This window comes from Microtus oregoni, unplaced genomic scaffold (assembly GCF_018167655.1).
Source record: "Microtus oregoni isolate MIOR12 unplaced genomic scaffold, Mior012 000025F_ref0000491, whole genome shotgun sequence".
Classification (NCBI taxonomy): Eukaryota; Metazoa; Chordata; class Mammalia; order Rodentia; family Cricetidae; genus Microtus; species Microtus oregoni.
The window spans coordinates 34989276-35011479 of NW_024543084.1; the positions used below are offsets into that span (position 1 = coordinate 34989276).

The following is a 22204-nucleotide window of genomic DNA, read 5'->3' on the forward strand; positions in this document are numbered from 1 at the left end:
GGGTGAGTGTGTGCTATCCAGGGGCAGATTGTCCCTGAAGAGAGAACAAACCCCCCTCCCCTAACTCCTTCTGCAGGGCTGTCTTTCATACGCACGACCACCCGCCCCCCTACGTCTGCGTTTTCTGCAAGGTCCTTTGCTCAAGAACAGTTTTCTGCTCCTACACTAAGACTACCCACCCAGAGTGGTGAGTGCCTACCTACGGGGCAGGCCTCAAGGACCCCTGGAAAGGGAGCACATGCACCTTCAGCTTGTGCGGCAGGGTGTCCTGTGTTTTACCCATCCCCACCCTGCCCCCCAAGTTCCCCCTTTTGTCCTCGCGTCATTGGACTACTAGGCATCCATGTTTTGGAGCTGAGGAGTTCCATCTGGACGGGAACAGTTCCTGCTTCTACACTGAAGAGATACACCCAGAGAGTCAATCACAGCAAAGACTGGACCAAGACACCAGGCCTCTCCTGGCTCCATTTAAAGGAAGAGATGGGAAGGCGGCAATGCAAGAATTCTTCCAACAACCTGAAATGCAACATGACATCACCAGAATTCAGGGATCCCGAAATAAGAAGAATTGTACACCCTACTCCAGAAGAATTAGAAGAAATCGACTCAAAATGAACTATATGGAAATAACAGAAGACCTTAAACAGGAGGTGAAAAACTGCCATAAACAATTAGAGATTACAAACAAAAAGGTAGAGGAAATGAATAAATCGCTCAAAGACACCCAAGAAAACCAAGAGAAACAAGAAAAAGCAATCAAACAGGTAAGGGAAGCAGTTCAAGACTTGAAGAATGAAATGGAAGTAATGAAGAAAACACAAACCGAGGGAAGGATGGAGATGGAAAATCTGGGTAAACGAACAGGAACTACTGAGACAAGTACTAACAACAGATTACAAGAGATACAAGAAAGAATGTCAGACACTGAAGATACCATAGAGAAAATAAACACACTGATCAAAGAAAACAGCAAAACCAACAAATTCTCATCACAAAACATTCAGGAAATCTGGGACACAATAAAAAGACCAAACCTAAGAATAATTGGGATAGAAGAAGGAGAAGAAGTACAGCTCAACGGTCCAGAAAATATATTTAATGAAATTATAGAAGAAAACTTTCCCAACCTAAAGAAAGATATTCCTTTGAAGGTTGAAGAAGCATACAGAACACCGAATAGACTGGACCAAAAAAAAAAAAACATCTCCTCGTCATTTAATAATCAAAACACTAAACATACAGAATAAAGAAAGAATATTAAGAGCTGCAAAGGAAAAAGGCCAAGTTACTTATAAAGGTAAACCTATCAGACTTACACCTGATTTCTCTATGGAAACAATGAAAGCCAGAAGGTCCTGGATAGATGTACTTCAGAAACTAAGAGACCATGGATGCAATCCCAGACTACTATACCCAGCCAAGCTTTCGTTCACTATAAATGGAGAAAACAAAATTTTCCAGGATAAAAACAAATTTAAACAATACGTAGCCACAAATCCAGCCTTACAGAAAATAATAGAAGGAAAATCACAAACCAAGGAGTCCAACAATGACCACAATAACTCAAACTTCTAGAGACCCTTCACCAGCACAACTCAAAGAAGGGAAACACACAAACCCTACTACTAAAAAAGTGACCGGAGTTAACAACCACTGGTCATTAATATCACTTAATGTCAATGGACTCAACTCACCTATAAAAAGGCACAGGCTAAAAGACTGGATACGAAAACAGAATCCAACTTTCTGCTGTTTACAAGAAACACACCTCAACCACAAAGACAGGCACCTACTCAGAGTAAAGGGCTGGGAAAAGACTTATCAAGCAAATGGACCCAAGAAACAAGCAGGTGTGCCATACTAATTTCTAACAAAGTTGACTTCAAACTTAAATCAATCAGAAGAGATAGAGAGGGACGTTTTATACTCATAACAGGAACAATTCATCAGGATGAAGTCTCAATCCTGAATATCTATGCCCCTAATATAAAAGCACCCATGTACGTAAAAGAAACATTACTAAAACACAAGGCTGCCATCAAACCGCACACACTAATAGTAGGAGACTTCAACACTCCTCTCTCACCAATAGACAGGTCAATCAGACAGAAACCTAACAGAGAAATAAGAGAATTAATGGAGGTAATGAATCAAATGGACTTAACAGACATCTATAGAACATTCCACAGAAATGGGAAGGAATATACCTTCTTCTCTGCAGATCATGGAACCTTCTCGAAAATTGACCACATACTTGGTAACAAAGCAAACTTACACAGCTACAAAAAAATATTCGTAACCTCCTGCATCTTATCAGAACACCATTAATTAAAGTTAGAATTCAACGACAATGCTACCCCCAGAAAGCCTACAAACTCATGGAAACCGAACAGTCAGCTTCTGAACCACACCTGGATCAAGGAAGAAATAAAGAAAGAAATCAAAGTCTTCCTTGAATTCAATGAAAATAAAGAAACAACCTCCTCAACCTTATGGGATACTATGAAAGCAGTCCTGAGAGGAAAGTTCACAGCACTAAGTGCCCACTTAAAGAAAACAGAGAAAGCACACATTGGAGACTTAATAGCCCACCTGAAAGCTCTAGAATAAAAAGAAGCAGACTCACCTAGGAGGAGTAGAAGACTGGAAATAATCAAACTGAGAGTGGAAATCAACAAAATGGAAACACAGAAAACAATCCAAAGAATCAATGAAACAAAAAGCTGGTTCCTGGAGAAAATCAACAAGATTGATCAACCCCTATGCAAACTAATCAAACGGCAGAGAGAGAATATGCAAACTAATAAGATGAGAAATGAAAAGGGGGACATAACCACAGACACAGAGGAAATTCAAAGAATCATTAGATCTTACTACAAAAGCCTGTATGCCACAAAACTGGAAAATGTAAAAGAAATGGACACGTTTTTAGATAAATACCATATACCAAAGTTAAACCCAGACCAGGTGAACAATCTAAATAGACCTGTTAGTCGTGAAGAATCAGAAGCTGTTATCAAAAACCTCCCTACCAAAAAAAGCCCAGGACCAGATGGTTTCAATGCGGAATTCTACCAGAACTTCCAAGAAGACCTAATACCTATACTCCTTAATGTATTTCACAATATAGACACAGAAGAGTCATTGCCAAATTCATTTTATGAAGCTATAGTCACTCTGATACCAAAACCACACAGAGACTCAACCAAGAAAGAGAATTACAGGCCAATCTTACTCATGAACATCGACACAAAAATCCTCAACAAAATACTGGCAAACCGTATCCAAGAACACATTAGAAAAATTATCCATTATGATCAAGTAGGCTTCATCCCAGAGATGCAGGGCTGGTTCAATATACAAAAATCTATCAATGTAATCAATCATATAAATAAACTGAAAGAAAAAAACCATATGATCATTTCATTAGATGCTGACAAAGCTTTTGACAAAATTCAACATCCCTTTATGATAAAAGTCTTGGAGAGATTAGGGATACAAGGCTCATACCTAAATATAATAAAGGCTAATCACAGCAAATCAACAGCTAATATCAAACTAAATGGAGAGAAACTCAAAGCCATCCCACTAAAATCAGGAACACGGCAAGGCTCTCCACTCTCTCCATACCTCTTCAATATAGTGCTTGAAGTTTTAGCAATAGCAATAAGACAACATAAGGGGATCAAGGGGATTCGAATTGGAAAGGAAGAGGTTAAACTTTCATTATTTGCAGATGATATTATAGTGTACATAAGCGACCCCAAAAACTCCACCAAAGAACTCCTACAGCTGATAAACACCTTTAGTAATGTGACAGGATACAAGATCAACTCCAAAAAAATCAGTTGCTCTCCTATACACAAAGGATATGGAAGCAGAGAGGGAAATCAGAGAAGCATCACCTTTCACGATAGCCACAAACAGCATAAAATATCTTGGGGTAACTCTGACCAAGGAAGTGAAAGATCTATTTGACAAGAACTTTAAGGCATTGAAGAAAGAAATTGAAGATGATACCAGAAAATGGAAGGATCTCCCTTGCTCTAGGATTGGGAGGATCAACATAGTAAAAATGGCAATTCAACCAAAGGCAATTTATAGATTCAATGCAATCCCCATCAAGGTCCCATCAAAATTCTTCACAGATCTTGAGAGGACAATAATCAACTTTATATGGAAAAACAAAAAACCCAGGTTAGCCAAAACAATCTTATACAATAAAGGATTGTCTGGAGGCGTTATCATCCCTGACTTCAAACTCTATTACAGAGCCACAGTAATGAAAACAGTGTGGTATTGGCATAAAAACAGAGAAGTCAACCAATGGAATCGTATAGAAGACCCAGATTTTAACCCAGAAACCTATGAACACCTCATTTTCAATAAAGGAGCTAAAAGTATACAATGGAAGAAAGAAAGCATCTTCAACAAATGGTGTGGGCACAATTGGATGTCAACCTGTAGAAGAATGAAAATAGACCCATATCTATCACCATGCACAAAACTCCAGTCCAAATGGATCAAAGATCTCAATATTAATCTGAACACACTGAACCTGATAGAAGAGAGTGTGAGAACTACCCTAAAACAGATGGGCACAGGAGATCGCTTCCTAGGTATAACCCCAGCAGCACAGACATTAAGGGCAACATTGAATAAATGGGACCTACTGAAACTGAGAACCTTCTGTAAAGCAAAGGACACTATCACTAAGACAAAAAGGCCACTCACTGATGGGGAGAAGATCATCACCAACCAGGCAACAGACAAAGGTCTGATCTCCAAAATATTTAAAGATCTCAAGAAACTAGACTTTAAAATGCTAATTAACCCAATTAAAAAATGGGGCACTGATCTGAACAGAGAATTCTCAACAGAAGAAGTTCAAATGGCCAAAAGACACTTAAGGTCATGCTCAACCTCCTTAACGATCAGGGAAATGCAAATCAAAACAACTTTGAGATATCATCTTACACCTGTCAGATTGGCTAAAATCAAAAACACCAATGATAGCCTCTGCTGGAGAGGCTGTGGAGGAAGGGGTACCCTCATCCATTGCTGGTGGGAATGCAAACTTGTGCAACCACTTTGGAAAGCAGTGTGGCGGTTTCTCAGGAAATTCGGGATCAACCTACCCCTGGACCCAGCAATGCCACTCTTGGGAATATACCCAAGAGATGCCCGATCATATGACAAGGGCATTTGTTCAACTATGTTCAGAGCAGCACTATTTGTAATAGCCAGAACCTGGAAACAACCTAGATGTCCTTCAATGGAAGAATGGATGAAGAAGGTGTGGAATATATACATATTAGAGTACAACTCAGTGGTAAAATCAATGACTTCTCAAATTTTGCATGCAAATGGATGGAAATAGAAAATACTATCCTGAGTGAGGTAACCCAGACCCAAAAAGATGAACACGGGATGTACTCACTCATAATTGGTTTCTAGCCATAAATAAAGGTCAGTGAGTCTATAATTTGTTATCTTAAAGAAGCTAGATAAGAAGGTGACCCCAATAAAACATATAGTTATACTCCTGGTTATGGGAAGTAGACAAGATTGCCGGGCAAAAAATTCGGATCTTGGGGGTGGGGTGGGAAGGGGGTAAGAGGAGAGGGGGAGAGAAAAGTGAGAAGGGTAGGATTGGGAGAACTTGGGAAAGCGGGATGATTGGGATAAAGGAAGGTTGGATAGGGGAACAGGGAAGCATATATCTTAATTAAGGGAGCCATCTTAGGGTTGGCAAGAGACTTGGACCTAGAGGGCCTCCCAGGTGCCCAGGGTGATGTACCCAGTTAGCTCCTGGGGTATCTGAGGATAGGGAACCTGAAATGACCCTATCCTATAGCCATACTGATGAATATCTTGCATATCACCATAGAACCTTCATCTGGCGATGGATGGAGATAGAGACAGAGACCCACTCTGGAGCACTGGACTGAGCTCCCAATGTCCCTATGAGGAGCAGAAGTAGGGAGAACATGAGCAAAGAAGTCAGGACCACAAGGGGTGTACCCACCCACAGAGACAGTGGGGCTGATCTATTGGGAGCTCACCAAGGCCAGGTGGACTGTGACTGAAAAAGCATGGGATAAAACCGGACTCTCTGAATATGGCGGACAATGAGGGCTACTGAGAAGCCAAGGACAATGGCACTGGGTTTTGATCCTACTTCATGTTTTGGCTTTGTGGGAGCCTAGCCAGTTTGGATGTTCACCTTCCTAGACCAGGATGGAGGGGGGAGGACTTTGGACTTTCTACAGGGCAGGGAACCCTGATTGCTCTTCAGACTGGAGAGGAGGGGGAGTGTAGTGGGGGGAGGGCGAGAGGAGTGGGGGGAGGGGGAGAAGAGTGGTGGGAGGGGGACAGGAGTGTGTGGAGGGGGAGAAGAGTGCGGGGAGGGGTGGGAGGCTGGGAGGAGGCGTTATTTTTTTTTTCAAAAAATAAAAAAATAAAAAAATTAAAAAAAAAGAACCAAAAAAAATCAGGTTAGGTCAAGGAAGACCACCTGAGAAATCTCCAGTAGAAACAGATGGCCCGGATGTCTGAGTTCTACATCCAGAGCAGATTCAAGGCTGCTGCCTGAGATGATCAAGACTCACAGGATACTCCAGTCAGAACTTGATTATAACTCTAAATTTTCTTTAGGTCCTTATAAGATTATCAGTGCCCCCAACCAGCAGGAAGTCGCCTGGAAAACTACACAGACATCCCCCCCCCACACAAAAATGGACTATGAATATTTCTCTTTGTAAAAAAAAAAAGTGGGGGAAGGGGAAGTGGTGAGGGAGAATTGTCTGTATTCTGTCAATTGTGTTTTAAAGAAACACTGATTGGCCAGGCAGGAAACATAGGAAGGCCAGCCAGACAGGAAATAGAGGAGGGGCGATGAGAACAGGAGAATGCTGGAAAGGAGGAAGCCCATTCTCCCCATTCCTGCCCAGACCACCAGGAAGCATGATGTAACCTGCTGGCTGAGAAAGGTGCTGAGCCATGTAGCTAACATAGTTAAGGATAATGGGGTAATATACAATATAAAAGCTAATACAAAGCCTGACCTAATGGGCATATCAGTTTTATAACTTATGGAGATCTCTGTGTGATTTTCTTTGGGGCTTGCCAGCTGTGGGAACCGGGCAGGACAGAAATCTCCAACAAGCAGGCCCTTCGTGTTACAATCAACTCACCAAAATGCAGAAAACAACTGACCATTGGATGGCTCTCCCCACTTGAAACATCTACAATACAACTCCTACACCTCAGTATTTGAGTAGAGCTCTACCTCAGGATCCTCCTCAATTCAAACCCTACCGAGTCTCAGAAAGCCCACAAAACAGCAGTTCCACTCCCAGAGATGCCTGGGACCATGCCTACAGTCTTTTTAAGATGATGCCCTCCAACCCCCAAGTGGTCCTCCCTTGTGGATTTCTCCCTCCCTGCGAGACCACCCTGGAGTGTTTTAGTTCAATAAACCTGGACTTTTAATTCTTAATTCAGCTCAATTAGATTGGCTGCATCTGCAGAGAAGTTTAACATTGGGGTCCAGAATTTTTTCATCTTCTTTATTATTCCAGAAAGAACTGAATTCTCCTCCACATGCCCCTGGCCACATGGATGAATTCCATATCAGTCCACTGTAGAGTGAGAAGCCACTTTCTCTTTATTCTTCCTGGACCAGTAAGGTGTCTTTCCCCAATCACTGCCTTAGAGGTTCAAGTCCTCTTCTGATTTGGGGGCATCTTGCCAAAGATGTGGCCACATCAGGGCCCTGACATGTTACTGGAACAGAGGCATCCTTTTTTCTGTAGGAATCCTTCCATAGAAGATGTCCTGCCAAGGGTGCATCCTGCATCCATTTTTGACCCAAAGCCTAGAGTTCTAGATGCAGTGCTTTAGACTTCGGGTCCCAGCAAAGGTTTGTGATTGGTTGCTTGCAGATTAAGTCTGATCCCCAATTGCTATGAAACCTATCCAAACTTGGGCTAGACAATTTGAGCACACTTATCCACATTTGCTGAACATTGTGCTCCCCCCTTCAGTGTTCTGTTTGTCTGTCTGCCCTCCTCTCTTCTTCCTGGTACATGTTCTGTTCTTGCTAGGATTCTCCCAGCAATGGATCCATTCAGCCTCCCTCCTACTCTAAGTGGCATAGATATTCTGTCCTTGTGTTTCTGTTCTCCCTTACACCTGTGTGTTTGTCTGGCTTCTGAAACATACTGCAGTCATGTGTACATTTCTCCTACTCACTCTCCTCTCCCAGAGCCTGAGAGATCCACAGTTTGGGCTCTTGCCTGCTGGATACATCTCTTATCTCCTGGTCCCTGCTTCTGTGTCTGCTGGCATCTCAATGGGACTCAAAATGTCACATTCTTCTGTGTGTTCTGTCTCTGTTTTTCCTTCCCTCTGCTACCACTGTGACTGCCACATGGCAGCCTAGGGCTTCTATCTTTCCTATCTACCACCCACCTCTATTCATGTTAAAATTCTGCCCAGCAGTTCTATCCTTAAAAAAAAATCTGTTAGCCTTTAATAAACTTTGCTATACCTTCCTCTCTCCTAAAAATCTCTTTCTACAAAATCCTCTACTTGCTATTACAGCTGAGCAACTACTCTGTTTCCTAGCCCTTTACAGTGCCTTTTTCTAGGTCCAGTGCATGAAGTTGTCACTTGCACCAGGACTGACAATGCCTGGCTGCTCCACGACAGGCTGGCCCAATAAGAACAGTACTTCTGGGGCTGCAACTCTATGCAATAAACTCTTATTACAGGATTTTAAGTTGATCATCTTAACTATATAGTCATCCAAACAAAACCTGAACAATGAACAAATTTGTTGATAACAAATACGGATGTGGGAAATCTCATGAGGACCCACCCTTAGATGAAAAGCTATAGACAATTAATTGATTATCAAAAGAGAAAGAATCAGTCTTCTCAAGTTACTAGCGTCTGGATTGCTTACCCGATCCAGAGTGATCAGTTCTAGACATGCATTCACATAAGTACAGTAAATGAAATTAATAAGAAACATGTGTGTGTGTGTGTGTACTAATTAAAAATGAGATTATGAATCTGAGAGGAAAGGAACAAAATTTTATCACAAAAAATTCTATAGACAGTGTTATTTGAGCATCCAGAGTCTCAGATTTTGAAGGATTTGGGATATTGTATTTTTTAATAAGAGATGGTCAGTTTATATATTTTAAAAACACAGAATAATTTATGTCCTAACTAAACAAAAAATAACAATCAAAAAATTATAAGTCTAAATATAAGATTCAGAGAACAGATGAAATTTTATGAGATAACAGATGATGGGAGCAATAAGGGTGAAGGTACTCAAGAGGCAGAGATTTAGGCCCATGGATAGAAAGAGATGGAAGGATAAATGAAGTGAATAGAACCACAAAGAGCAAAAAAAAGGCAGTGGCAAGAAATGCATGGAGAAAGGAAAAACAAAGTCAAAATTGTTAGATGATCAACAGTAGACATTAGACTCCATCAGCTGGGCAACAGGAAAAAGAATACCAAACAGGGGGTAATATAACCAATTTCAAAGTTTATAAGCTAAGGTTAGTTAGGTTGAAGAGGTGTGAACCTGGAGAACCTTAAGTCCATAAAGACCTCTGCATTCATAAGGGGGAAATATAGAGTTTATACCCCACACAGCCACTAAAGGGCCATAGGGAAGACACGTTTTAGCTACACACTGAGAACAATGATTTTCCAAGGGTAAAACTGGCATTGTAATCCAGTCCAAATCTCACTGTATGACTCACACTGTGACAAGGTGTCATGAGTCAAGACAGAGTCACATGAACAATGTGGGATGATCATGTCAAGTTCTACAATACACACAGACTGATATATTTGGACTTGCTTCAAATAACCATAAATTAAAATGATCAATGCAAATAAGCAATATGTTATATTGGTTACTTGTCTCCAACCAACTCTCTGAAATTTAAAAACAAAAACAATCCAAGCAGTTATTAGAACTTCAGTATAGAGTATTTTCAATGCATGCTTCCTACTAGGACATTTGCATTGTATAAACCCTTATGTGGCCAATTTTCTTAGTAAAATACTTACATTTTCTTTTGTTTCTTCAAAAATTTTTCAACTTTTTCAAGTTTGTTAATCATGATATCAGCTTCTTTATCAGCATTGGGAGGTCTTTTCTTTTCCTGCTTTTCCCTCAGGAAATTCCAAGTAGCCTTAGCACATTTTTCTACAGAGTATAAATTAAATCTGGAAGCAAATGAATGTGTGTTTAAAATAGCATAATGTCATAGAATTCAGCCTCTCCATCTTTTCTGGTTGTGATACATTTCTCATGGTTATGAGCAAATGGCTGACAAGATGTGTTTATAGAGGGGCTTAAACTGGTTTACAATTTGAAAGGACATAGCTACTTATACTAGGATACAGTTAAGCATGGCCACAAAAGTAAGAGTTAAGACACACTCACATTGTGTCCATAGTCAAGAAGCAGAGCACAAAGAGAAAGTAAGGTTGGCTCTAAGACTTCAAGGCTTGACCACAGTGGCCCTACATGGTTGTTTGATTGATAACGATCCTCCGAGGCTCATGTATTTGAATACAGAGTCTGTAGTTGGTGGAACTGCTTGGGAAAGATTAGGAGGAGTATCCTTTTTGGAAGAGGTATAGAACTGGGATTAGGTTTGAGGTATCAAAAGCCCATGACATTCCCAGTTAGCTGTCTTTATCTGAACCCTATCTTCTGATAATGATATACTCTCTCAGCTATTGCTCCAATACCATGCCACCTACCTTCTGTCATGTTCCCCTGACATAATGGTCATAGACTATAACTCTCTAGAACTGTGAGTCCTAGTAAATTCTTTCTTTTACAGAATGTCTTGGCCTTGGTGTCTCTTCCCAGAAATAGAAAAGTAATTAGGTACCCAAGAGGCTTACCAATGTCGATACATTTAATTTGAAGATTGTTGTTTAATTTGTAGCTCTGATCTGAGAAGTATAAATGGTGATAGCCAGACCATGTCCATTGGTTAGGTGGCATCTGGTAACTTTCCACAACCTTCCTAAACAGCACCACAATCTAGCAACAACCGTCCAAACGCAGACCGATGGAAAGCACTTCAAATGCAAACCATAAATGTGACATATATCGGCTAAGTTTTTAAAGCCTGCTTTTATAAATTTTACTCTGAATTCTGGGTGCTTTAGATCCACATACTCCTAGTTATCAACTGTGAAGTGAAAACTAAGTTTCCCCAATACTATATTCCTGTGACACTATAGAATGAGCTCACAGAAACTCTCCAAAGGATAGATGTGCCCTGGCATGAAGGAAGGAGTGATGTGGAAACAGAGAAAAGGAAAATCACTTCCACCTTCCACATATCCTCCTGAAAGATGAGAAATAATTTTAGTCAACCCAAGAATTGTCCTTTTGGCAAAGTGGAAAGAGACATAGTTTCTCACTGTCACATAATCATTACTTCTTTCTAGAAGGTAGGAAGGACTGGAGGACAAGGACATGGCTTTTCAATCCTATAGCTCCCCTAGACAAAGCCTTTATAATTCTGAAAATATAAATACCTAGGACTATAAAGGTGTAGACTTCTTGGCATGTTGAGGCATACCCTGTGGACCTAATCTAGATCTTAACCATTTAGAGTTCTCAGATCTGCTCAATAAGCATTGCTGCTCAGATTCTTGCTCGAGAAACAAAAGCAAACACACCTCATTTGCATCACATGAATTTCATAATGTCTGGAATGTAGAGATGTATGTGAAGAAAGAGATGTGATTGTATGGTGGAGAGCTGTGTTGTAGGAAATCCTACAGCCAGTAGCCTTTAGGTGATCTGTCCACTTGGGTGTGGCCTCTTGTACTATTCTTGCCTATGTAAAGCACGGGGCCACTCTCTTTTCCTGCTGCAGGATTCAGTGGTTGTTTTCCTTTAAAGAAGAGGATTCTGATTTGTGAGTCTACCCCTAAATAAATAACCATCTATTATTCTCAATTCTGAGCGAGTGTGGGATTTCTTTAAAGTGTTCTTCATCACTGTGTAGATGAGATATACAGCTATTTAGAAGAAGTACATGACTGTGTGAAGAATGTAACTGTGTGGAAAGATAAGTGACTGTGTAAAGAAGAAGGATGAAGGTTTGTAGCTGTGTGAAATATATATGGAGAGAGAAGGGAAAATGTAATTGTGTGAAAATAGATATGACTATATAAAGAGATGTAGGATTGTGCAGAAGAGAGATTGTGCATATGTAAAGAGATCCATAACTATATGTAGAGAGATGTAACTGTGTAGAGAGATTGTCAAGAAAGATTATTCAAGATGAAGTAAAGGAGAAGGTTACCACAGGAAAGATTGTACTTGTTCCTTTTATTCTTAAGTTGCCATCAGAAAGCATGTGTTTCCTCATTTACCCTCAGATAAAAAATTCTAGCTCAAAGATAGAGAAGACATTTTCTTAAGTCTCATTGCTTAGAAGGCATTCTTTTCTGCAACCCTGGGTGCGGTTTGGAAGCTGGACTCCCGGGCTGTGGTGCCATTGCAGATACCTTACGAATGCACAATTCATAACATTCTACCTTTAGCAGAATAGATATAAGAGAATGGCTTTCTTTTATTAAGGATGAGAAGTTGAGAACAAGATAACCATGTACAACCTTTTTCTTCTTGTGCATTTCTCCCCTCCATTACCTACCAATAGCACACGCCCATCCACTGTGTCACAGTTTTACATTTCTCCTTTGTTCACTCCAGGCTAAAATGTCTAATGTCGTTGGGTCATCAACTCCTTATGACTTTAAATAAGCCATATTATTTTGACAAATGTACAAACACCTCAAATAATAATAAATACTAGACCATACGGGTAATGTGTATATAATTTTCTGTATCTTACAGGAAGGAGCCTAACACAGATTATGTCACAATGCTAAATAACTTACAAAAAGAACAGTGCAGGCAACTTATCCATTTCCCTGAGCTTCTCAACAAGATGTGGAAAAAAGTTCAGCATCCATCCTGAGTAGTCATGGAAATCGGGACTCAGCTTCTGCAGCACCATTCTGGCCTGTGACAGTGAACAGAAAGTGTTTGTATTAAAATGTGCATAGCAGCTGGGCAGTGGTGGCGCACGCCTTTAATCCCAGCACTTGGGAGGCAGAGGCAGGTGGATCTCTGTGAGTTCGAGACCAGCCTGGTCTACAGAGCTAGTTCCAGGACAGGCTCCAAAGCCACAGAGAAACCCTGTCTCGAAAATCCAAAAAATAAATAAATAAATAAAATAAAATAAAATGTGCATAGCAAAGAGAGGAATGGCCACTCAGACTAAACTCTTTTCATTGTTGTTTAATCTTTGTTTTTGTTGTTCTTCAAACTAATCCTAGGACACTATACCACAAGACTGTGGCCAGCCACAGCAAGGATACACACAAACCACAGACTTAATAACAAACTTCTGATGCTCTGTACACCACACCTGCAATTGTTTGAGACAACACAAATCAGGCAGGAGGGGAAGAATTGCTCAGTTAGTGGTGCTGTTTCCACTGTAGCAGGAGAAAGGAGCCAACTCCATGCAGCAGAGGCAAGCACAGCCAACCTGACTAAGAGGTTCTGAATGACCAGATAAGCACAGGGAAATGTAACCTAACTATGGCATGTTTCCAAATGAAATAAAGAACAAATCAAGGTACAGAGGTGAGGAGAGGATCACATGAAAAAAAAATATCACGCATGCTATTCCTAAAAAACAAACAAAAAACTTTCTGAAGCCTCAAATTTTGATGATAAAATAAGATTATATGTATAAACAAAATAAATTTGCAAGCATATAGTTCTAGTGTAAGATTCCAGTTCTTAAAATTTAAAAGAATAATGGTAAAGAATAAGACACCAAGGAGAGCTGCAAACCAGTGTCTCTGGACATGACAGGGGCATGGAACACATAAGCTCACAGCAGTGTGGATGCCTGCAAAGGAGCTCACAAGAGAGTAACGAAGTAATTTCAGCATGAGTGAGGAGGAACACACAAAGTCTTACCCTTACTGAGGAGCTAGCACCAATGTTGCCTGCTGTGGGAGGAGGACAGCCAGCGTTCTTTGCATATGTTGATAGATGGCCCATGTTCCAGTGGATGACCCCACAGCCATGAACATACTGGCAGCACTGAGTGGACTCAGTGACTTTAAAAAGGACCATGTGAGGTTGGAAGAGGAAATGGTAAGAGGAGAGGATTGGGGAGTAGATTTGGAAGCACATAATGCACATGTACATGAAATTCTCAAACAAAGATTTTTAAAGAGAATAAAACTTCAAAACTAAGAAATGAAGAAAGGCAAAAATGTGTTTCAGCTTTTTGAGCCACATCTTTATGATGGCAAAACCATCAATAATCCCAAACATGAGTCCTATATTATCTCTTATCTGCCACCAAATCCATGAGGAACCCAAAGTCTCTTGTCAAGTTTTAGGGTACAATGAAAAAGAGATAAAAAAAAATCATTTTTCTTTCTCTTTTTGTTCTAGTTCAGAATCACTATACAGCAAGTCAATCTTAAAAATCTAAAATAAATATTGAAAACTACAAAAGAGAGAAATGATATTATTGGTTGAATGATACAACTCAGGGAAAACAAAATAGAGTATTTTGATCAAAATGTGTGAAATTACCTGCTCCTCGTTCCCATTTTTAACCCAGTTGGTGAATTCTTCCTTTAAGCTCTCCTCATATTTTCTTGCATCCATTTTTTTAATGACTACTTTGTTCTTAAAAAGAGGGAAGTTCTCTGGACACAGATTCTGGAAATGAAAGACCATAAAATTCCATAAAAATAATGTCAGAAAACCTAAAAATATTTCACAATTATATTCTTCCTTGACAGTTTTATGGTCTCTTAGGTTAGAGGCAGTTGGACTTCTCTTTCCTACATCCCCATACCTTTTAGGCTATAGACCTACGTATGAACTCTTCAATGGCAAGAAGACAGAGCACACAGGTCTGCAGGGAAAACACCAGCATTCAAGACATAGAGAACAATACAAGAAGAAAAGAATCTGAGGATTAGAAACCCAGAGTGGGAAAGGAAACCTCAATACCACAATTTCTAGAAAGGAGAAAGAAGTGACATTTTCAGGAACTGATACCTAACACTGTTTCTAACCCATCTAACTTAGAAGGTATAAATAAGGAGGCCATTTTCTATGGGAAATGGTCTGCTAATCGTTTCAAACCATCAAATCCAAGTGGTAAAAATGGTGACTGTGTGTTTCTGAATAGCAATAGTGAGTTCTATCATAACAGTATGGATTCCATAAAGATTTTTTTTTTACCTGGGCCTGGGGCCAACTTTTCCAGACCTGAAGCATAACGTCATATAGCTGGATGCTTTCTCGAGGTGAAAAGGCAAGGTCAGAAGGGAATCCATACTTTTCAATCTATGATGAAAATGAAATCAAACTTATTAATATTTTCTTTAACCTGCAGGGCGTGAACATTTATAAGAAATGCTTGCTTTGATCATTAAAAGCTGGGAAAATGGTGAAGATGGCATTGAGTCTATTTTCTTTTAAAAAAAGAAAATTTAAAAATCCTGTGTATATGGGGGAGGTACTGCCCCCCCCCCGGACAAAAGAGGGAAACATATCCCCAGAGCTGGAGTTATAGGCTGTTGTGAAACAACCCGTGTGGGTCCTGGGAAATGAACGTATGTCTTCAGCAAGGTCCCCTGAACAGCAGAGACTTCCATCCATTGCCAACCTGTGGAGGCCCCAGAATGCGAGCCTATTTCCACCTTGTCTGAAGGTCAAAAATTTCAGCTTGCTCAAAGTTGTTGCCATTCTACCCTGACCATAGGTCAGAGAGCTGGAAATTACTTCTGTTCCTTCAAGGTTATTGTCCATTTCTACCTCAATCAAAGATCCCACCTAGATTTAGACCAGAGAGTTCTGCTCTTCCAAGGTTTTGTCAAGAGGTGAGGCTAATATCCAGACCTTGTATTTCAGTAATAGAAAAGTAGATAAGTAAATCTATTTATACAAAAAATCTAAGGATCCAACAAAGTTCCTACTCCCTTAGGGATTCCACCCAGGGAGTAGTTTGCCTACAGAATATTTTAGTCTAGGATGTGAGCATTACTGTCTCATCCTAGCAACAGAAAATTTAACTGAGAATGTAGCCCACAATATTCATTTTCTTGTATCATGCTAATGCAGATTTTTTTTAAATCTTACTCCTATGTTTTTAATCTTACTCCTATGTTTTGGGATCAGGGGTATTATAAGCAAATAGAAATTAAATGTGGACAATTTTAGTCTTCACTAGAACTCCTTCCAGATACTATTCTATGCTTCTGGTTGATAATTTTCACTCTTGCCTTCATTTTTTTATTTTTCTAATCTCCATGCCCCTACCCTGGTTAGGTGGTATACTTGTCAAAGCTGGTCTCCAGCACCACCCCCAATGTTATCCTTATGTTCTCATTTTGTCACTTGGGAGTGCTTAGTTTTGCAGCCAAACTAAATGAAACAAAAATTAATCCAAGAATTCTTGTAAGTTTTAAAATACAAATCTTTTGGGTCACAGGCTTAGGGTTGCTGAAATTTCTTACCCGTTTACACAAGATTCAGTTTTTTTCATTTCTAAAATAAAACATTAGTTCTGTCTTTGTTACAAATTTGTTGTAGGGAATAAAGTAGGAAATATATATGAGTCTTAGCCATATGTCTGACATAAGATTAGTACATCATCCATTGATGTAGTTTATCAATTAATAAGTTCATACTTCATAAGTTTTAAGGAATTTAGCAATTTTATGGTCCAGGCTGGGACTCAATTCAGTATTTTTTTTTTTTTTACTACAAACTGGCAAATCGGCAAGAAGGCAAAACCTAAACAAATCTAGGCAGAAAAAAAAATAGAGAACTAACAGTAGAACATGATCCAACTGTTATTTTGTAAATACAAGTGTCTCTGTACCACAGGTGATCTTCACATTCAATCCGTACTGAGCAAGAGACAGTAGTTATTTCAAGGGTTTCCCAGGGCTGACAGCTCTCCAGACAGCAGCAGCTGTGCCTGGATGGGATGGTAACTGATGGCAAAGGTCAAACAAGGCTTCAGTTTGCCAGAAACAAGGCATACATGGCTGAGGGCAATCCCTCACTGGTGATCCCTTGCTTCTGTTGGGCTAAGGCTAAGTCATTTGTACTCTCCTATCTCTTGCTTTTGGAAATCACTTTTCTGATATAGCCATAAGATGATTCTTATGGAAAGTTAGATGATTCGTCTCTTTATGTTGCTACAATTTATCACATTTGGGGATATTTTTACGTCACTTAGCTCTTTCATTTAATCTAAGTTTAATAAAAAACGTTCAGAATTATCTACACATTTGGAATTTACACTCACTTCTATTTTCCTTCTATAAGAAATGACCTATATAAGTATATGCTATGCAAGTGGTTGTAAAATTCCTTTAATAATGCCCAAGTCTAGCATTTACTCTATATCCTTGCTACCAAATCTTAAGACTCATTCAACTGCATGACCTTTGCAGAAGTCACATAGGGTCAGACCACACTGTAACTACTCTATTGCTTTTCAGTTACTCCATTAATAGCTACCAAGAAGAGAGAGAAGGCACTTGGAGCAAACTCTGAACCAGTATACTTGAGGCTGTTTAAAGATAACATTTCTTAATCACTTTACACAAAACAAGTAATTTTTAAAGTACTGTGCTATATTTAAAGACACTGGATAATACTGAGAGTGTCAGACAATCTGTAGATATCAGAAAGGGGGTAAAGACACAAGGAAGAAAGAGGGAAAAGGAAGAAAAGAGAGAGACTACAACTGGATTTTTGTCTTACTGATGGCTGTATTAATATCTATATTCTGAGTATAAGTTAAGGCACAGGATTTTTCCATTTTTCAGTTAAATTTGCAGATTGAATTGGGCTATTATCACTAATAATAAAAGCTTCCTTCACAAGCATTTTACTAGAAAAATTCCATATCCAGATCCATTTCATTGCCTTTGGAAATCATTGCAATACACAGCCAAATACTATCATGTGGTGGTCATGTATATATGAGATATATACATATGAGTCTATGACATACATGATCATGTATACATGATATATACATGGTGCACCAGTATATATGGTAGACAAAACTTTTATATTAACACAGAATTAATCAATGAGTCTGACATTACGACTGATTTATACTATTTACTTAGTGCTATAGTAGTGACAGAGTTGTTCATGACTCACTTCTATTATTTGTAAAATGAAACTGTAGTGGGACCTCCATCATACAATTGAGGTAGTTAAAAGATGTGAAATATGTGAGTATTTTAAAAACATAATTCCAATCAGCTACTTTTTTTAAAAAACAGCCAGTATTCACACAACAATGTGTTAGTAACTAGAGGTACAGGAGATTATTCCCGCAGCTGTTATTTCAGAACACTAAAAGGCAAGTGCTGAAGGTTCAGTGGTAATCTGCTTTTGTTGACACACAAACACAAGTGCTGTGGAAAAGTTAACCTACCAGTTGAGGAAAACACAGCAAGATTCTAAAAAAGCTCCACATTATAAGAGTTTCAAAGAAAAAAGTCAAGATCTAGGCACTAACGTGTAGCATTTGGGATGAACAGCATATAGCAAAAGAACTTCCAAGCAAAACACATTCAGGATGCAATGTAGAAAAAGGCCCTGGAAGACCTTAGCTGTCAAGTTCTGTATCCTTAGCTGTTTTTAAAGAAGTTCAGTAAACTCTTTTAAGGAATAGAATTAAAATTAAGAGCCATAATATAGTATCAGAATATAGTATATACTTTATTTTTCAGGTCTGAGAAAGAAGAAAAACAAATGGCTATCATTTTCAGGACTAATGTGAGTTTAAATGAACCTTTCTAGGGAGTGCAATGAGAAAGGATGACAGGTACATATAGGAAATATTTAATGAATTATCCTCCTCTAACTATGCAATAGTTGGTTGACATTTTTTTAAGGTCTCTACATTGCTGAGTCATTACCAAAGAGTCATGACTTTATTGTCATGGCAATGAGAAACATGTATTCCTGGTTTCAGATCATACACATTAGTCATGTTTTCACATGTGAGACTTTTTCACACATGCATGTAGCTGCACCAAGCAAAGAGGTTAAGTGCTGTCCTCGGCACACCATTAGTGGTGCAGAAGTGACATAGTTAAGGGAGAGGCAGACATGGGTGCTTAATAAAGGGGAAAAAGGAAAGAAATAATGTCCCCAGACTAATAAGATCATCAAGTCAATGTGTTTAGTAGTATTAAAACCTTGAGGATCCTGATGACATCTTAATATTGAGAAACTACAGAAACTAGAACACTGCTGTTCATTTTTAAATCAACATTGTAGTGTTCCCTCTGCATTCCAGCATCAGGCTTCTCTTCGAATGCATTCTGCACAGCATTATAGTTTCAGCTGTTAGCCAGACAGTGCTGTTCTATGGAACAACTGTGGCAAAGGTTGCTACTTACATGATCTATGGTTAGTGCGGCACAAGGGTGAAAATGATCAATGCAAACTTCACCCTGTCTCACAGAACATACGTGCTTCTCTAGGTCATTGTATCTCTCTCCGTAGATCACTGAAAGGGGAAGAGTGAGATTTTCTAAATTATCAAAAATGTGGTGAGTGGAACAATTTTAAAGCAAATAGCTAAAGAAAACAAAAACAAGGCTGTACAACTACACAGAGCGTACATACCAAGTCGAACATTGTATGACTGTCTGGCTTGCGCTTGGTCTTCATGACGACTGCCACGGGCACCAGCATTTCTTTTGGAAAAAGTTATTTTTTCCACTGTACTGTCTACTTGTTCCCAGTACCTCTTTACTGACTGGAGCCACCTTTAAAAAATAAACATATTACTTATGATTGTAATCAGTAATGTGCCCAATGGTTCATGCTTCACTTGGCTACCAGTCCTTGATATTATTTTGAAAGCTGTGGAATCATTAGAAGTTTTGAGCTGCATAATAGAAGTCAGTCACTAGCAGAGGGACTTTGAAGAGTAATTGACCACCAACATTAGCTATCACAAAGGTAACTCATACATTATTTAAGCAGAAAACAGAAATAACTTATGTGAAAATAATTATATACAAAAGAAATCATATGTCTTAAAACTTTCACATAATGGAACTAGATCTATAGCCATATAACCTGAAATAAAATTCTAGCTTCTTTATTATTAACCCTGAATCCTGCAAGAATCACTTAATATTTTTGTGCCTGCCTTTCACGTTTAAAAAAATTAATAGACTTGTAAAAGTACTACTAAGAGTCTATGCGGCCCCACCCTGCCCGCCAGAATTGCTTGGATCTAGAAAGTGGTGCAAGTGCCTCTGTATTCACCCCCCCCCCCCCCAGCACCTAGCAGTAAACAGCGTGATCAGTACACAATGCCACTCCGCGCACATGACTGCTCTGCATCCCCCTCCCCACGGGTGTTTCCTGGCCCTCCCCCCCCCCTGCTGCTTACAGTTAACTTTCAGTTTTGGGTTTTGAGTAGACTTTTCAGACCAGCTCTGACTTCAGCCACTTGGACTCAGGTGCATTTCGCCACCACTGGCAGGAAACAGTCATTACAGGTAAAAATTTTCTTTTATAAATAAAAATAAATACTGATTTGATTGAAAATGTCTGAAAACGTTAAGACTTTAACAGCCTTTTTGATTGTACCATGTGGGAGATTTTACAAGAGGTGTCTGTCACCCCACATCTATGGATCTTTCTGGGATTTTTAGTTTTCCTTGGTACTATGTGGTTTGATAATAGAAATATGATAAATTCTTTACGAGACAAATCCAGGATTCTTAAGGCAGAGGTTGAAAACTTAAAAACAATTGAGAATGACAACAATCTTCTCAAGAATCAGTTTAATTTCTCCAGGAAGAAAACAGATTTTTGTTTAACATGACCTGATCAACCGAGCAAAATTTAGAAAAGGTACAGGCTGATGTTAAGGAGATATTCATTACTATGGAAGAGGGAATAGCTGATTTGGATCGCAAACTTCAGTCCCTTTTTGTAGGAACTGAAACGTTAACTGAGAGAATCAAAACTGCTGAATGTGACAATCAGATTTTGTCTAAAGCTTGTGACAGATTGGCAGAAAGATTGTCAATTCAAGAAGGCACAGTTTATGCCATAAAAATTCTGTCCAAAGATGAGATGTTATCTCTAATGGACAAACTTCATACTTTAGAATCCTCAATGAAAACTTTGAAACATAATTCTGGACAGGAGATTCAGACATTGCAGAAGGCAATGGTGAATAGTATTGAAAAGATTGAGGAATTTCCAAACTCTGATGAAGAGGAGCAAAGGGTAGAAAGGCAAATTTTAACTCCATCTGTGGGTAAATCTCTCCGAGATAATTCCCACAAAGCTCTACCTACAGCTCTACCTGCCTTTCCAGTAATAACAACAGAGAAAGTGATTGGTTCCAGGAACCCTAGTGTCATCAAGGAGGATACATGAGAGCCTGTCCGTATGAATGATCTCAAAGAAATTAAACAGGCTGTTATGACTTTTGGGATGCACGCCTCCTTTGTTAAAGAGATGCTAAAATCTTGGGCCACAACAAACAGGGCCACACCCTTCAACTGGCTTCAGTTAGCCTCTGCAGTACTTGAGAGTGGACCACAATTGAACTGGAAATGCTTATTCAGGCAAGAGGCTAGACTTTTAGAACAGCAGGAAAGAGTGAAGGGAATTGAGATTTCCCTAGATCAAATTCTAGGTGAAGGGCTCTTTTCCAACCCTCAGGAACATGCTAATTTGGATGAAAACACACTCTTCATATGTACTACAGCAGCCTTAAGGTCTTGGGAAAGGGTGCAGGACCCAGGACAGTGAATGGAATCATTTGTCAGAGTTAAAAAGGGTTAGAGAGAACCCTTTAGTGACTTTTTACAAAGACTAACAAAAGCTGTACAAATAGGGATATCGAACCCAGAAGCAAGACATATAATGATTGAGTCTTTGGCTTATGAAAATGCAAATGTGAAATGCAAAAAAATCTAGGGGCCTTTAAATTTCAGATTAGTGCCCTTGGAAGAATGGGTCTTGCATACACTGAATGTTGATACAGTTGACTATGGCACTGAAGCATGGGTAGGA

General features: G+C 39.3%; 1 protein-coding gene across 1 annotated transcript in view; it reads right to left on the reverse strand.

Moving 5' to 3' along the window:
• The window catches only part of LOC121462851 (probable ATP-dependent RNA helicase DDX60), a 121999-nt gene that overhangs the window by 36038 nt on the left and 63757 nt on the right, over positions 1–22204 (reverse strand). Inside the window, exons 21-26 of the mRNA XM_041674814.1 lie at positions 19784–19926; positions 19555–19664; positions 15356–15460; positions 14696–14824; positions 12970–13094; positions 10102–10260 (exon numbers count right to left, since the gene is read on the reverse strand). Of these exons, the coding sequence (XP_041530748.1) occupies positions 10102–10260; positions 12970–13094; positions 14696–14824; positions 15356–15460; positions 19555–19664; positions 19784–19926 (771 nt within the window). The remainder of the gene's footprint in view (positions 1–10101; positions 10261–12969; positions 13095–14695; positions 14825–15355; positions 15461–19554; positions 19665–19783; positions 19927–22204) is intronic.